The sequence below is a fragment of the Equus asinus genome, chromosome 20 (genome assembly GCF_041296235.1).
Source record: "Equus asinus isolate D_3611 breed Donkey chromosome 20, EquAss-T2T_v2, whole genome shotgun sequence".
Classification (NCBI taxonomy): Eukaryota; Metazoa; Chordata; class Mammalia; order Perissodactyla; family Equidae; genus Equus; species Equus asinus.
This window is the reverse complement of record NC_091809.1, coordinates 56,888,036-56,904,033: the sequence shown is the minus strand read 5'-3', so window position 1 is coordinate 56,904,033 and position 15,998 is coordinate 56,888,036. Positions and strand designations below refer to the sequence as shown.

Below are 15,998 nucleotides of genomic sequence, written 5' to 3'. Positions count from 1 at the left end.
ATTCTATAGTTTACATACCATTTTACTAAAAGAAAAAAGAGCTATGAAGCATAGAATCACTGGTATCATTGCCCATTTTACAAAGGAGGAAATCAAATCAAAGGGCAAATTAAATGACTCACAAGCAGTAAGTGGCAAAGCTATAACAAGCTATAACACTTGTCACTACATCTACAAACTTTCACTACTCCTTCTTAGAGCTCTTATGCTAAAATCTTGGGTTACTTTGGTATATAATTTTTCAGGTATTTAGTTATTTAAACCAGTGAGGCACAGTTTCCTTTCTTATACAAATAGGAATAATGTGACTTGGCTTAAGGGCTGTTTTGAGGAGCAAATAAAATAATGTATGAAAAGCACATAGCACAATGCCTAATACAAATGTTAGGCCCCCTGCCCTCTCTCACCACAAGGCTCCCTTCCAGGCTTGATAACCTCAACCCTCATAGCACTAAGCATTACTTGAAATGATAAGCTTTCAGACAGTTAGTATAGGCAAATTTTATTTCTACGGTAGAAGCATTTATTTCAGCTATAGAAAAATAACACTATTTCAAAGTCAAGGGGACTAAGCAGAAGTGTACTTTTTCCTTGTATACTCATTCTCAAATATCACATATAGTTTCAAGACATTCTTAAATTAACAAGGAACAAATGCAGAATCAAGGTAGTTATCTGTCAACAGAAGAGAGGTGTTAAAGCTACATATGAGCCCTGGCAATCAGAAAATACAAAGTGATCTCGTGCAGGGATTCTCACCTTGAGTGTCACCTGGATTGTGGAAACAGCACCTTCAGGGGACTGAAGGCAGGTTAAGCAAGCCCTTGGTCTCAGCATAAATACCAAAGGGACTGAAGATACAAACTTTCTTCCTCAGGGAGAGGCAAAGACAAAATACACCACGACAGATGAGATCCGCCATTTACTCATTGCATGACTTCTCCGAGCCTTAGATTAAGGAATAATAATACATCTACTCTCAAGAATTGTTCTACAGATTAGGTCAGATAGTGTGCAATAGTGCTTCTCTAATTCATAACACACAGCTACAATCATTCTCCCCCCACCCCCACTGCCAAATAGCTGCTATTTTAAAAATCAAATAAGCACTCATTTGAGTTCAAGCTCATGGACTACTGGTACCATTTTTATATTGGTAGCATTTTTGCTAGTTTCAACCATCCACTAAATTAAGATTTCAGTACATGGTTGAAATGACAATTTTTGTATCTAAACTAAGACACTGAACTCAAAGGGAACTAAAGCTTAAAAAGTGTGTGTGCTGCTTCTAAAGCGACAGCTAGGTGAATGAACTGCTTTTCACAGTGACCTACTTTAGACAATCTCTGACGTTTCGTGTATTATTTTCTGAATCTCAGGTTATTTATAGATGGAAACATGGGAATAAAATATCTATTATCTTCATCACTTTCTATATTCAATACACTACACAGTAATGAGTCATAGTTAAAGTTTTTGGCCATTTAAGTAACTACCCACATAAATATCTGAGGTTTTAATACTCTGAAACTATGAAACCAAGCTATAGAGGTGCACAGTCAGGCTAGGATAGGGCTTCTCAACCTCAGTAATACTGACATTTGGGGTTGGTTAACTCCTTTTTGCAGGAGGCTGTCCTGTGCACTGCAGCATGAGACATCCCTGGCCTCTACCTACTACACGCTAGGAGCAACCCACCCCACCTCCCAGTTTTGACAACCGAAAATGTCTCCAGACCTTGCCAAATGTTTTCTGGGGGCCAAAATCACTCCCTAGTTGAGAACCCCTGAGCCAGAATTTTACATAGACATAACAGTAAACTCTGAGTGCACAGATCATACAAGACTACGTAATTGTACAATAGTTTCGGCTATAGTGTTTATGTTAGGGCACAGAGTTTTTATATCATAGACTACTCTAGCACACAGTTACCCACATACAACTATCTTTTTCCTATTGAAAACACTGACATTAAACAGGGAAAAAAAACCCACAGCTAATCCTGTAACCAATTTTAAATTACCTGATATAGAGAAAGACCTACGGTTTACCACCATTTGCTAAATGGAGACCTAGAGAAATCACTGCAAGTGTCCTTCCTTCTGAATCCGAAGTCTCTCTTTCTCCACTTGTAAGCGCTCCTTTTCAATCTGCAGCTTCTCCGATTCAAATTTCAGAAACTGCAGCCTATCTTTTTCCAGTTGCAAGCGTTCTCTCTCAAGTTTTAACTTCTCTGTTTCTATGTCCTGTGGCTGAAGTATGGACTTTTCTCCTTGACCAAGTTCGTTTTCCAATGACGGTTTCTCTGAGCTGACTATCTGTAACCTCAGCTTCTCCCTCTCAATCTGCAGCCGCTCCTTCTCCAGCTGAAGCCGCTCGTGCTCCAGGTCTAAATGCCGCAGCCTCTCCTTCTCGATCTGCAGGCGTTCCTTTTCTACCTGCAGTCTTTCGGCCTCGATATCCAGTCGCCGCTTTTCCAACTCTAGTTTCTGTTTCTCTATGTTTACAAGCAAATGGGGCTCATCATACGCAGACCTAGAGGGTGTTGAGTTCAGTGTAAAAAACTCATCGATGTGGGGAAAATCAGGAAGTTCATTTTCCCTCCTGGAATCTGGTATGACTGAGGACAGCATTTCTTCTTCCTCCTCAATCTCAAACTAAAGAAAAGAGAAAAGTAATTTTCAGTATTTCTTTTCTTTCTTTCTTTTTTTTCTGCAGGGGAAGATTTGCCCTAGGCTAACATCTGTTGCCAGTGTTCCTCCTTTTTCTTCCATTTTCCCCCACAAAGCCCCAATACATAATTGCGTATATTTGTAAACTGTTCTAGTTCGTCTATCTATGTGAGCCACTGCCACATCATGGCTACTGACAGCCTGGCTTTGGGAACCAAAGCCAGGCTGCCAAAGCGGAGTGCACCGAACTTTAACCACTAGGCCATCAGGGCTGGCTCTCAGTATTGATTTCCACCTCATGGTTACTAATTTATCTAAACATTTCCTAAAAGCTTTCTGTATTGTTTGAGCACACAAAACCATTTACTCTTAATTTTAAAAAATATGTACAATGAATTACTTGATGTCACTAATATATATAATTGAAAGAAGTATACTTAGGTGAGAAGAAGGAAATTAATGAAATAAAGAGGAAAGAAATGGAATGACTTTGCTATGTACTATTTTTAAGTTAGCCTGAAAATAGCCTGAAAATCTGAGAACTTCTTAACCATTTCTGGACTAGAATAAACTCCCACATCAGAAAAAATAAAAAGAGGGTTCATAGGCTAATACTTACTTCAGGACTCTGGGGATCTCTTTCTTCCTCTTCCACTTTGACCTCAGTTAAGGATCCACCTGGATCCCTGAAATCTGCCACATTTTGCCAATCAAAATTTGCATCATTTCGGAATCCAATCTTCTCATCTATCTCTTCAGTGAGAGAGTCATCTAAATCAGATGTGGGAAGGGGAAACCCTGACCCAACCAGCTTAATGTTCGCCTTCATCCTCTTTCTCTTCATAAGTGCTCGCCAGTCCAGGTACCTTCTTTTCACTTCCGTCCCCGTCCTCTGCTCCCCTTCTCCTACAGCATTCACACACTGCGCAATCTCCTCCCACGCCATTCGCTTCATCACGTTAATTGTTGTATTGAGCTGCTTGGAAAAAATCACTTCTTTCCTTTTTGTAATTTCTTTCAAAAGGGTCTGAGTTTCTTGAACACTGAAATTGCTTTTCCTTTTCCTTTTCAACTGCTTCATTTTTCTAACTTAAATGCAATTTTTACAGTAAAAGAAGATGTGAAAAAAATTTGAGGAATGCCACAAAGTACAGATATCAAGGGCAATGCCTTGTTGGCACTTTGTTTAAATCAGAGTTTTCCATTCATCCAGTAGCACAGGCAGGCGGGATAATTCCTAAAGAGAAAGAAGTCAAAATCAATCAACCTGCAACTTCTGCACTGTACTTCAGCCCAAGAATAATTTTAAAAAACATAATTTAAAAAAAAAACAAAACCCTCTAAATATGGCTCAAAACTGCCTACATTTCTGTCTCTGCCAGCACCACCATTGTCCAAGCTACCATTTTCTCTCACCCAGCTGCTATAAGGGTCCTTGACTAACTGCCAGTATTCACTCTTGACCTACTCCCCGCTACTTCTCCCGCTCCTTTTCCCATTCTGCTCTCCCCAGTTCATCCTCTCCAATTACACTGGCCTCTTTCAGTCTCCCATTCTCATCAAACTCTTCCCCTGTTCAGGGCTTTTGTACAGTTTCCCCTCCTTGGCCTACTTAATTCTTCCTCATCCTTCGACTCCCAGATTAGACATCTTGTTTCTCAGTGAAGCCTTTCTTGACAAGCCAAATTACTCTTCCTTGTCTAAATGTTACACTTGTGCTAATATACAGCTAAGAGTCTGTCTCTTCCCCATTTCACTAGAAGTTTCATGAGGGCAGCAACGTTTCTGCTCACCATGACCTCCCCAGGGCCTGGGAGAGTTTCTGGCACATGGCACATACCATTAACACTTTTTGAATGAATGAATGAGTCAAGTTGCCAAACTGACTACTAGGTTTGAGATGTCAAAAAGAAAAAAAATTTATCTCTGTAGAATAATGTTAGAGGAACACTGACTGTAGCCTTTGCTGGGCTACAAAATCAATAAAATTCAGAAACAAATTTGAGAGAGTGTAACCTGATCAAAGAAATAAAAACAACTTATATTTTACCACTTTTCAAATTAAACCTACATAGAAATTCTAAGCTTGGAATAAAATTTCCTGAAACACTGACAATACTGTAAGGATACAACGGAATTAAGAGAGTAGCATAAAAGTGGCAAGGATTTTTTCTCAGCCACTCTACCTAATTAATTTGATTTTTAAAATCACCAATTAAAATAGAAAAAATAATTTAGAATCCCTAAACCTTGCGAAGACTAATGCACCTTTCATGGTTTGCCACTGTAATTCTGTCCCTCAGTGCTCACCACATCCTCCCCTTCCCTCAGACCAACGACCTTAAACAGAAGCGCCTCACAGCACATGAAACAAGGCTGCATATTAAATTTTTTTCTAATCAATACTTTTAATTATTTGCCTTTCTTTGAAGAATTTCTCAGTACTTTGTAATATTCTGGGCCATTTTATCTGCAGAATTGAAGACCATGATATAGGCAAGTAACTGTACTGGGAGTCTCCATGAAATAAATTTAAAATACTCATGTGGCAAAATCTTACTATACATTCTGAGTGGGAAAGATCCTCTTGTAAACATTTCTTTTAGATGGTTTCTCCATCTACTGTTCTCCAGAATGTTTCTCCAACTTCCAGAAGACTCTCATAGTGTCATAGCATCAAAGAGGGTGTGCCCAAAACTTGTTAGAAAGGCAACTTTTCAGCCCCCACCCCAGACCAACTGAATCAGGAACTCAGAGGTTGGGGCCTAGCAATCTATGTTTCAATAAGCCCTCCAGATGATTCTATTGCATGCTAAGTTCGAAAACCACTGTGCTAGACCCACAGCAGTAAAACAAATGCTTCACACATCTCACTCCCCTGCATACCTTGATTTCAAGTCCTACACAAGTACATATGACCGGCGAAATCAAAAGCACATCCGAATCCTCGTTACAATGGAGCTGGAAAATGGAGTTTTCCTGTTATCTAGCCTTTGCATTATGGAAAGGCACACTAGGAAGCTGGAAAAGATGTTGGGTGAGGCTTTTCCTTGCAAAAGATTTTAAAGTATGTAATGGAGAACAAAGGCTCAGAAAGAGCAAGTGATATATTCATAAACCATGTTTTCTGACTTCAGCTTCACTCACTGATCACTGCTAGAGCTGACTTTCCCACCCTTACAAAATGAGAAGGTAGGATGAGATTGCTAAAGTTCCTTTCAGTTCTTTCACTGTACGATCATAAACATTTCCTGCCAATATGAAGAAAAAATACCAAAGATCCATGTTCTGTCATTTAATCCCCACCACAGCAGTGAATGTGAGATACCAGCATTTCTATTTATAAAACAAGATTCAGAGAAGTTAAATAATTTGCACATTACACAGCTAGTTAAATGACAGAACTTATATCCAGGTTCCCTTACGTCCTTCCACTTTATTAGCAGCTTGTGATACCTAAATCTTAGAAATGTGTTGGCTAAGGTAAGTTTTGAGATGTCTTTTAGCAGAAGATTTTCAAAAAGAGCAGACTCTCATCTCTGTGGAAAGTTTAGAGAAGGGTCTACATATGGGCACTAAAACTCTTCAAAGCTTCAACCAGTTATATTTCACTCCACCATGGTTTCTTCTCTTAAATACTTTAATATCTGCCAGTCTAAAATTTTTATTAGTGTGAAAAATATTTCTCTGGTAATTGAAAATACAAATAGTATCTTCTACTGAAGCAAAAATACATCAATTGAGTAAGGCTAACTAAATTTAATCATAAAATGTACAAATCTTTTCTATCATTGGTTGAGCCTTTTCTCTTTAAACTTAAAAGTAGATGCAGATTCCTTATTTCTAAACTCTAATAAAAAAGTATGTTTTATTATCATTTCACTAAACTTTAATGCAATTTTTCCATTTCAAGTTTCCAGTAATCTTTGTTCAACTAACTTTGTATGTATGTAGTAACATCACCAAAAATATGCCCATCACTACATCTTTTTGTTTCTAATCATTCATGTGGAATAGCCATCTCCTGAACTGTCACTTGCTGCTGAAATGGAGGTCAGAGAGAACTAAAAATTCAAAAGAGAAGAAAATGAACTCTCAAGAAATCACTGTCAATTTCACATACCCGCAAAAAGGGTACAGCATGCAAAAACAAAAAAAGATGGCAAGCAAACTATTCCTAAAGTAGGCTTCCAAAATTTCTTGAGACAGTTGATAATAAAACTGAAATCCACTCAAGTGGAATGTATAATCAGTGGCAGCACTTCTGATCTGGTTCTAGGCAAACACTGCCCTTAGAGCCAAACATAATCCTCTTGTCACTAGAGTATAAGCAAACGTATTCATAAATTAAAACATCATCAAAAGAGGCAGTGTGTATAGTGATTTTGAGCACAAATTCTGCAGTCACACTGCCTGGGTTAGAATCCTGGCTCTGCCACTTCCTACCTGTGTGGCCTTAGCTACTTAACCTCCCTAGGTACAATTTCACTTGAAAATAATGTTACTTCACAGACATACCATATGGATTAAAGGATTTAGTACAATACTGAGAATAGTTCCTGGCACACACTAAGCAAGTTAAATAAGTTTGATATTATTACAACAAAGGCAAATCTTTACATAATTTTGACAAAGGAAACAGAAAGGTCACAAATATTGGTATTGTTCTAGTTCTCAGGTCAAGCGGTAGGCGCATCGGTCTTTATTTTTATGCTTCATAACATATATGCTACATTGGGGTGTATTGGAGCCTGCTGGAGGGAGCTGGCAAAAGTCAACTGTGCATCTCTCTTCCCAACTCCATATTCAGAGATGGCACGTTGGGAGCTAGAAACTGGCCAAGATGGCGGTACTGACACCACAGAAATGGACAACTGTTGCATATTAGAACTTCTTTTTTTTTTGAGTGGTCAGGGAATGGGTTAACTAGCACACTTACAGCTACATTTTTTTTGCATATTTCAAATATTACCAGATAAAAATTAAGGAAATGGGGGATGTTTTAACATTTGATCTCAAGTCAGTTTAGTGAACATTCTAGAAGACTTGTAATTTTAGAGGATCACATTTAATTAACACTCGGGCCTAACATTCCTTAGGTAATTCAAGTTATCAAATGAGCTGGGCAAGTATTCTGACTTCCTCTCAAGGCAACTGAAGAACACTTATGAGGTACTATATTTATAAGCCACACAAAAAAGAACTGAAGCAAACTGATTTATACATCATTAAACCAGCCCAAATATCCTTCTCCTTAGTCGCTACATTGTAGCACTCTCTTCAGTGAATTAGTGAAGTCAAAGTTCAGGTTTGGCTTTTTCCTTCCTCCACCATCTGCTCCACCACTCTGAGGATCTGGGAGATGGCAGCCCACCTGCTCCAAAGACAGTATGTTCAGTACAAACACTGTGCCTAACAAATACAAGCAAGCAAAAATACAACTTAAAGGAAGAAGGTGATTGGAGGATGGGAAAAAGAGTAGAAAATGAAACAGAAAATAACCCAAGGTGGGTAAGCCGGCAAACTGAAACTTCTATGGGCAAAGCATATGTTTAAAAGAAAAAGGCAGCTCAAGTCACTATCAGCAAGAAGCAGTTTTTGAGATTAAAAGAAGACTTTAGGTAAACTACCCACCCGGTAAGTATGACAAAGAACATTAACAGTTAACAAGTTACACAAAATTCTGCAAAAAAAAATTTTAAGTAAACAAGCTATGTTGCTACTTAGGCAGTAAGGACTAAGGATGAGCAAGGTAACAAAGACATTCTAAAAATGGAATCAGCATGTTAGACGCCTTATAAATAGAACAGAGAGCTAAAATTACATCAAATTCCATACAGAATTAAATATTTACAACACCTTAAGGATGACTTTTTGTTTCTAAAGATATAGAATATTTCAGACCATTTAAATAGTAGCTTCTTGAACGTAGAAACACTATCATATTTTAAAGGTAAAACCGTGGTAAAAATATAAATATTCATGAATAAGGGATTGGATAAATAAAATATATTACAGCCACATAATGGGATATACGCAATAAATGCCATATTAAAGTACGAAGAAGGCTTAGCACAACATTATTCCTGTGTAAATGCTAGAGTTAACGCAAGCCAACGAAACTGGAAGGGAAATGTGTGTGTATGTCTATGGGTGTTCACACACTCAAAAAAGATCAATTTTCCACTTAGGAACATTTATAGTCAGAGGATGCTATGCTCGACAAAGGTTCACGCATTCTGTGCGCCGCCAACCCCCAGCTCTAGGGACCCCGTGTGCAGTCATCTCTGTCTTCAGCCATACAGCCATTTGTTAGCCCAGAGCACGTGCATTTTATTTTACTTTGAGGTGATTAACATTATGTTAAAAATATACTTCTAGAGATTTTAATTATGGAAAAATACATTTTTTAAAGTCCCATAAACCCAATACCCACAAATCTCTATTCATCTGGAAAAAAAGGCAAAATACACATGGTTAGAAAAGCTAAATAACGGTACAAAATGAAGTGAAAATCTCTCTCCACCACCAATGTAACTAATATTAATAATTTCTTGAGATTCTTTCTGGAAAATCATATGTTTAAAATAGCATACATGTATTTAACACACATTACACACAATTACATGAATATATATTAATTCCATTCACATACATTAATTAAAAAACAGTGACTGTTGAAAATGTTGAGATGTCAAATTATAAAAAAGTGCAAGAGAATTAAGTGAAAATAGAAAAATGAGATGTATATGAATGATTCTAAAGGACAAAGGAAGAGACAAAGAGGGAATCATGAATGTAAAAAGTTACCAGCCGCTACAATGAAAAGTAATCAACAAGAGATGAAGAAAAATTAAGAAATTGAAAAAAATTCTGAAGATGTTGCTAGAGCAGTGTCTCTCAAACTCTGTATAAATGTATCACCTGGATTCTTGTTAAAACGAGATTCTGATTCAGCAGGCCTGGAGTGGGGCCAGTGATTCCACATTTCTGACAAACTCCCAAATGATGCTGATGCTGCTGGTCCTCGGACTCTATCTTGAGTAGCGATGGTCTACACTAGAGCAGCACTGTCCAATAGAAATATATGACCCACACAAGCAACTTAAAATTTTCCAGTAGCCACAGTAAAGCAAAAATGAAACAGAACAAAAAAAGGTGGAATTATTTTTAGCATATTTTATTTAATCCTATATATTCAATATATTATCATTTCAGTATATAATCAATATAAAAATTATTAATGAGGGAGTTTCCATTCTTGTTTTTTCCACTAAGTCTTTGAATCCAGATATATTTTACAGTTACAGCATATCTCATTTTGTACTAGCTGCATTTCAAGAACTCAACAGACATATTAGTGCATGTCTACAGCACACTGAAATCACCTAGAGAATTTTTAAAAATACCTATCTCTGACCAATTAGAACAATCTTTAGAAGAGGGCCCAGCATTGGGAGTTTAAAAAGCTCTCCAGTAATCTTCAGCATTCTTACCACACACACAGAACTAACTATGCGAGGTGATGGATGTGTTAATTATCTTGATCTTGGTAACCATTCCACAATGTATTACGTATATCAAATCATAATGTTGTACACTTTAAATGTATACAATTATATTCGGGAATTATTCCTCAACAAGGTTTATAAAAAAACAACCTCTCCAGGCGATTCTCATTTGCAGTCGGGCTTGAGAAGCACCCTGCTAGAGAATCAGTGTTAAAAGTTTACTTGCTCAAATGTGTACAGAGAAGCAAGGTGGAGTGCAAATGTGGCTAAGACATTTCCCTTCAGAGATCATCAGGAAAAGGCCTCATCTGCCACCAAAGACTTACAACCTAGACAAAGCTGGTCTCTTTTTGGAAGAATATGCCCAGCAGAACATTATGTTGGCTGGAAGAATATGCCTAGTTGTAAAGACCAACTCACACTCCTACTTGTTGGCAACACATCAAAGGAATACAAGTCAATTGAGACTTAAGAAGAAATGGAATGCTCTCTCTTTGATTCTCAAATCAAACTTTCTTATAAGTAGAATGTCTTTAGACCCCTACCCATGTCTTTATTAGAAAGAATTAGGACTGAATTGGGAGTATACATCAGGAACATTCATTATTAGATTAAGTAATTAAGACACACTGCTTCATTCAACAAATACGTAGTGAGTGCCTAAAACCTTTCAAGGGCTTTCCACAGACTTAGGAGGTAAATTTACTCTCTCCATTCTTTCTCTCTCCCTGTTACAAACTCTATCTGAACATTACCTATACATCTTCATATCTACCTTTGCCAGTCTTATCTGTCACCTCCAATTCTAACCCCCAACCTACTTTTCCCAACCCACCCTCTCCAGCACACAGTACCAGTCGTTCTGAAATTCCTCTAAATTCTAGGTCAGCCCTGTCCAATAAAAATATAATGAGAGTCACATATATAATTTTAAATCCTCTAGTAGCCACATTAGAAAAATAAGGAAAAACAGGTTAAAATTAAGATATATTTTAACCTAATATATCAAAATATTATCATTTCAATATGTAATGAATATAAAAAAGTAATTAAGGTATTTTACACTGCTTTTTTGTGCTACGTCTTCAGAATCCAGTGGGCATTTCACACTACACTTTACAACTCAATTTGCACTAGCCACACTTCAAGTCCTCAATAGCAATATACTGCTATTGACTACTGTACTGGACAGCACAGTTCTAGTTTTCTTGATCCCTGGCTTAAGAGTATCATACATGTACTCCTTTAGCATCTTCCCAACTCCCATGGTCTCTGTTCTTTTGTCTGACCAATGACTACTCATCGACAGCGCTAGACGTAACCATCTGTTCCTGGACACCTTCACTGTTCCCATTCATCTAAGTCTAACACCCTTGCTACACACATGTTCCACTATCATGCTGTATTATAACGACTTATTTTACATGAGGAACAATAAGGGATCAAAGATGAACATATTAATCTTGCTATCAAATAATTTATTGTCTAGTAAAACAGTTACGCATAAAAAATTTCCATGAAAAAATCCTAAGGGAGACTGTAAACTGCAAGCTGTGAATACAGACTACCTAGGCTTGTATGTTAATTCCACCACTTACTAGCTCTGTGATCTTAAGCAAATTACTTAACTTTTTAAACTTATTTCCTTATCTATAAACAGGAAAAAGAATAGAATAACACTCCCGATGTTTTGAAGATTAAATGAGATAATCCAATTAAGAAGCTTACATGCATAAGACATAGTAAGCCCTCAACAAATATCAGCCATTATCCATTTCCCAGTACAGTGTCTGGACACGGTATGTGAATATATGAAAAGTGCAACAAGAGAAGTACTAACAAAATACCCTCAGTTTTCAGAAGGAGAAATCTTTGATGGGATCAAGGAAGTTTGTGAGACGAACTAAGCATTTGATTCAGGTCTTATAAAACAAATAGACTAAAGAGGGACAGCAATAAAGGGGAGAAGCACAAGGAATTAAAGCTGGAAAACTAGGTTGGGGCCACATCTCAGCAAATCTTTAATGCTGATTTAGTAAGACCCTATACTTTGTTTAAAAACTTACTGCAAGAGACAAATATAACTGTGAAAGTTCACTTTTTTTTTTGAGGATTAGCCCTGAGCTAACATCTGCTGCCAATCCTCCTCTTCTGGCTGAGGAAGACTGGCCCTGAGCTAACATCTGTGCCCATCATCCTCTACCTTATATGTGGGATGCCTGCCACAGCATGGCTTGACAAGGGGAGTGTAGGTCGGCACTCAGGATCCAAATGGGCGAACCTCGGGCCACCGAAGCGGAATGTGCAACTTAACTGCTGCGCCACTGGGCTGGCCCCCAGAAAGTTCACATATTTTTGAAACTCAAGCAGGTTACGTTTTACATGGAGGCAATGTTTACTGTAATAACAGACACACTATAATATATAAAATGTAGGTATATAATAAAATAATAAACATTGATTGCAGTTGTCAAGAGAATCCTAATTTATGCAGACATCCATCATCAGATTTTGCCGCTTTTAGAATCTGAGATCAATTTAGTAAATGGATTGTGGTAAACTTATTGGCACATGGCAGAAATAACAGGCCTTTTAAAACTATGCCTGAATCAATATATTTTTAGAATTTTGGCAGCAGTTGTTACTTGCATGTCCTATTTCTTCTCAACAATTTGTAACTCCATACCTCTATCTTACAAAAGTGGTATTCCTTTGTCCCTAACTGTTCTATGCTACACTGATGAAGGATTTCACTGACAAAATGCACTTTAATACACATTTTTAATCTCACTGAAATTGATATTGGCATGTATCTTGGATTTCCAGTCAGTCACAGCTTAACTGTGAAAATTTTTGACATTTTCTGATTAACGTAAGAAAGTACTAAAATCAATGCACCTTAAGTTGAAATTTGGTAGCTATGCTTGCAAGGATAGAAGCTATGTTTCCAGGAATGTTGTTTTTCTCCCCCACGTTTTGGTGCTCATATAACACAGCTTGGGTTTTCTGTTATCCATTACCCAAAAATTTACTCAAATATTTATTGAGGTCCTACATGGCAGGCACATATTCTTGGTGCTGGGGATATAACTAACCTCAAAAAATGTGAAAAGATGCCATTTTAGATGTCAAATACTATTCCTTTTTATATCGGTTGTCTTCCTTGTCTTTACAGGAGGGTATTCAGTAGTTGCAACCTCTAAAAATCCATAGATCTTCCATGTCCAATCACAGAAAACAGCCATTTCCTTGAAATCCTGTCTCAGAATCACTCTTTACTGGTTGGAAATAGGTATGATAAGTAGTTCACTTACGTAATCCTGTTAAGATGAGGTACCACCAATGACATACTATAACTAGACAATTTTTTTCAAGGACTAACCTTTGAGCATGAAGTTCCTAAAAACTGCGTGATAAGACAGAAGGAAAGGATCTGAGGATAATCAGGCAGTGAATCCTGGGTCCAAAATAATTGTTAGGTAAATTCACTAGGCTGTTCAAGAAACAAAGCATCACAAAATCTACAAACTTCCCCCAACCTGCACCCTAATCGATTTAAAGTTTCCCCCATCCCACCAGGCCACCAGTCTTGGAGGAAATTCACTTCCCTGCCAAATGGGATGCTCTTCTCTAAAACTTGTGCTAGGTAAATAACTAGTCTATTTAAGGTTCGCCTGTTATCAGATTAATAAAGTACCTCGGACTCCCTCCCCGCCGCTTCCGTTGAGACCGCCCTGTAATGGCCCCTGGGAAGAATCGAGGCCGACAGAATTCCCGGGAGGCCGCCCAGGAGCAGGGGGCGCGCACCTGACTCGGCCACAGAGCAGCGGCTGCACCTAGTGGGAGATGGGGCAACCTGGAAGGAGATTCCTCTCTCTGGATATTAAATTGGAGTCCCGACTGGGTGCCCAGAAACTTCCGCAGCCTTTTTTCGGCGGCCTGGGCCCTCCACACCCTCCCTGGTCCGGCGGCAGCCGCGACTGGTACTTCTCCCCAGCGACGTAGTCCCGCGACGCCGCAGAGCCAGGGCCAAAGCCGGCAGCGCGGGGGACGGGCACCTGCCACTGACCTCGCCGGGACCCTCCCTGCTGCGAGGGCACCCACCGTCCGCGAACCCACCGCCACCCTAACCGCCTCCTCCGGGACAGAACCGCTCACCTGCGACCCCAGCGGCACCTCCGCCGGTCGCCCGTAAGTGGGGGTAGGAAAAAAGATGCTTCGTTGATTCCCCGCCCACCGACTTTGCCCGCCCCCCTGCCGGCACCCATTGGCTAGCGCGGCTGCCGCTCGTTTGATGCGGCTCGTCCATTGGCCTGGAGGTTATTGCCATTCTGGCTGAGAGCCCGCCCCAGGTCTGGCCTCACAATGGGAATCGAGTCCCAAACCGGTTCCGGGTTAGTGCCCTGGAATTCCGCCCCCTTGTGATTCGCGGCCTCCCGCTCTGCGCTCAGTCTTTGGCCCGCGCCTCTGTCAGTCAAGTGGACTCTAAGAAAGGATTGGCCCCTAGCGATCAGCCCGCTGCGGTGTTCCACCTGATTGGGACACTGGTCGCTCCATCTCCAAACTCTACTCCTGTCCTTGATCCTCACCTGTTAAAGGAGCAAAGAGGAAGTGAGACCCCTGCGTTTCCCCAGCCGGTTCCTCACCCAGCATGACCTTCTGCGACCTAGTTTGACCTCAGCCATTCCACTGAGACTGCCCCTGCCAAAGGTCACCGGTGATTTCCTTATGGCTAAACCTAGGCATCACTTCTCAATCCTTATCTTCCTTGACTCCTCCAAAAATATTTGACTTGACCATTTCTTCATTGTTTTCTGTAATATATGCTTCTGGTTTTCCTCCCTCTTGGGCCTCTTCTCTCTCCTCCTTTGCAGTTGACTCTTTTGCTGCCAACTCAAGTTCTGGTGTTATTAATGGGTCTGTCTTTCCATGGCCTTTGTTCAGGCCTCTACTGAGATGCTGAATTATGTCAGTAGCCTCCTTTCTGATCTCTCAGTATCCCGCCAGCCTTAGTGTAGTCCCTTCTTCACGCTGTAGCCAAGATAGGCTGCCTAAAGTTCTTTGATGGAATCACACTCTTCTTAAGATAAAGCAAAAACTCTTTACAAGAGTGTCTTCTGCTTTCTCCTCAGGCTTCGTCTTTCATCGACATTCCCCCTCTTGCTTCTTCCTTACTCCAATTCCTTTGCTTATTTCAGTTCCTATGATGTGGATTAAGGCTGCCCCAGCTAGAGAAGCCCAAGGTGACCTGGCCTACATGCCAAACTATACGACCCAGTGGACTTTTTTTATGGTATGAATTAGGACTGCCCCAGAGAGAGAAGCCCGGGGCATCCTCACCTGCATGCCGATCTATATGGCCAGATTCGTATCTAAAGTTATATGACCGCACAATAACCAGACCTCGTCTGCCCTGAAATCATTTAATGACTTTTTACACCATCTTTTCTTTTTTTCCAGTAAAAATAAGTCACGTACCCATGCCTTATAAAATTAGCCCTAACCCTCAACTCAGGGCAGCAGCAGGAGCTCTGACTGCCCGTGGGTCCTGTCCCCACGCACCAGCTCTGCCTGCCCATGGGTCCTGTCCCCATGCCAGCCGGGGCAGCAGAAGCGGCGGCAGCAGAAGCTCTGACTGCCCGTGGGTCCTGTCCCCATGCTATTCCACACTATTCTCTAGATAAAAGAGCACTACTGCCAGATCTTGAGAGTCTAAGAAATCTTTCTTTCGACTCCTCGGCTCACCGACCCCGCATCACCTAGACTTGACCATGGCATTGGGACTTAGTTTGCACTATTTTCACCTGGAAAGATT

The 15,998-nt window shown here is 39.8% G+C and overlaps 1 protein-coding gene across 6 annotated transcripts; it reads right to left on the bottom strand.

Annotated features, from left to right (window-relative positions):
- Window positions 1–485: 485 nt before the first annotated feature.
- Window positions 486–14,580, bottom strand: MSANTD4 (Myb/SANT DNA binding domain containing 4 with coiled-coils). 6 transcript variants are annotated; one of them, XM_070490363.1, is made up of 5 exons: window positions 13,566–13,643; window positions 13,279–13,461; window positions 9,597–9,742; window positions 3,292–3,909; window positions 486–2,657 (listed from the first exon to the last, which is right to left on the bottom strand). In XM_070490363.1, the coding sequence occupies exons 4-5, from the start codon at window positions 3,751–3,753 to the stop codon at window positions 2,082–2,084; spliced, it is 1,038 nt and encodes a 345-aa protein (XP_070346464.1). In that variant the 5' UTR covers window positions 3,754–3,909; window positions 9,597–9,742; window positions 13,279–13,461; window positions 13,566–13,643; the 3' UTR covers window positions 486–2,081. The 6 variants fall into 6 exon arrangements, with proteins under 6 accessions (XP_070346464.1, XP_014706824.2, XP_070346463.1 ...); XM_014851338.3 differs by lacking the exons at window positions 13,279–13,461; window positions 13,566–13,643 and adding an exon at window positions 14,342–14,375; XM_070490362.1 differs by lacking the exon at window positions 13,279–13,461 and having other exon boundaries at window positions 9,597–9,776; window positions 13,566–13,640.
- Window positions 14,581–15,998: the final 1,418 nt, after the last annotated feature.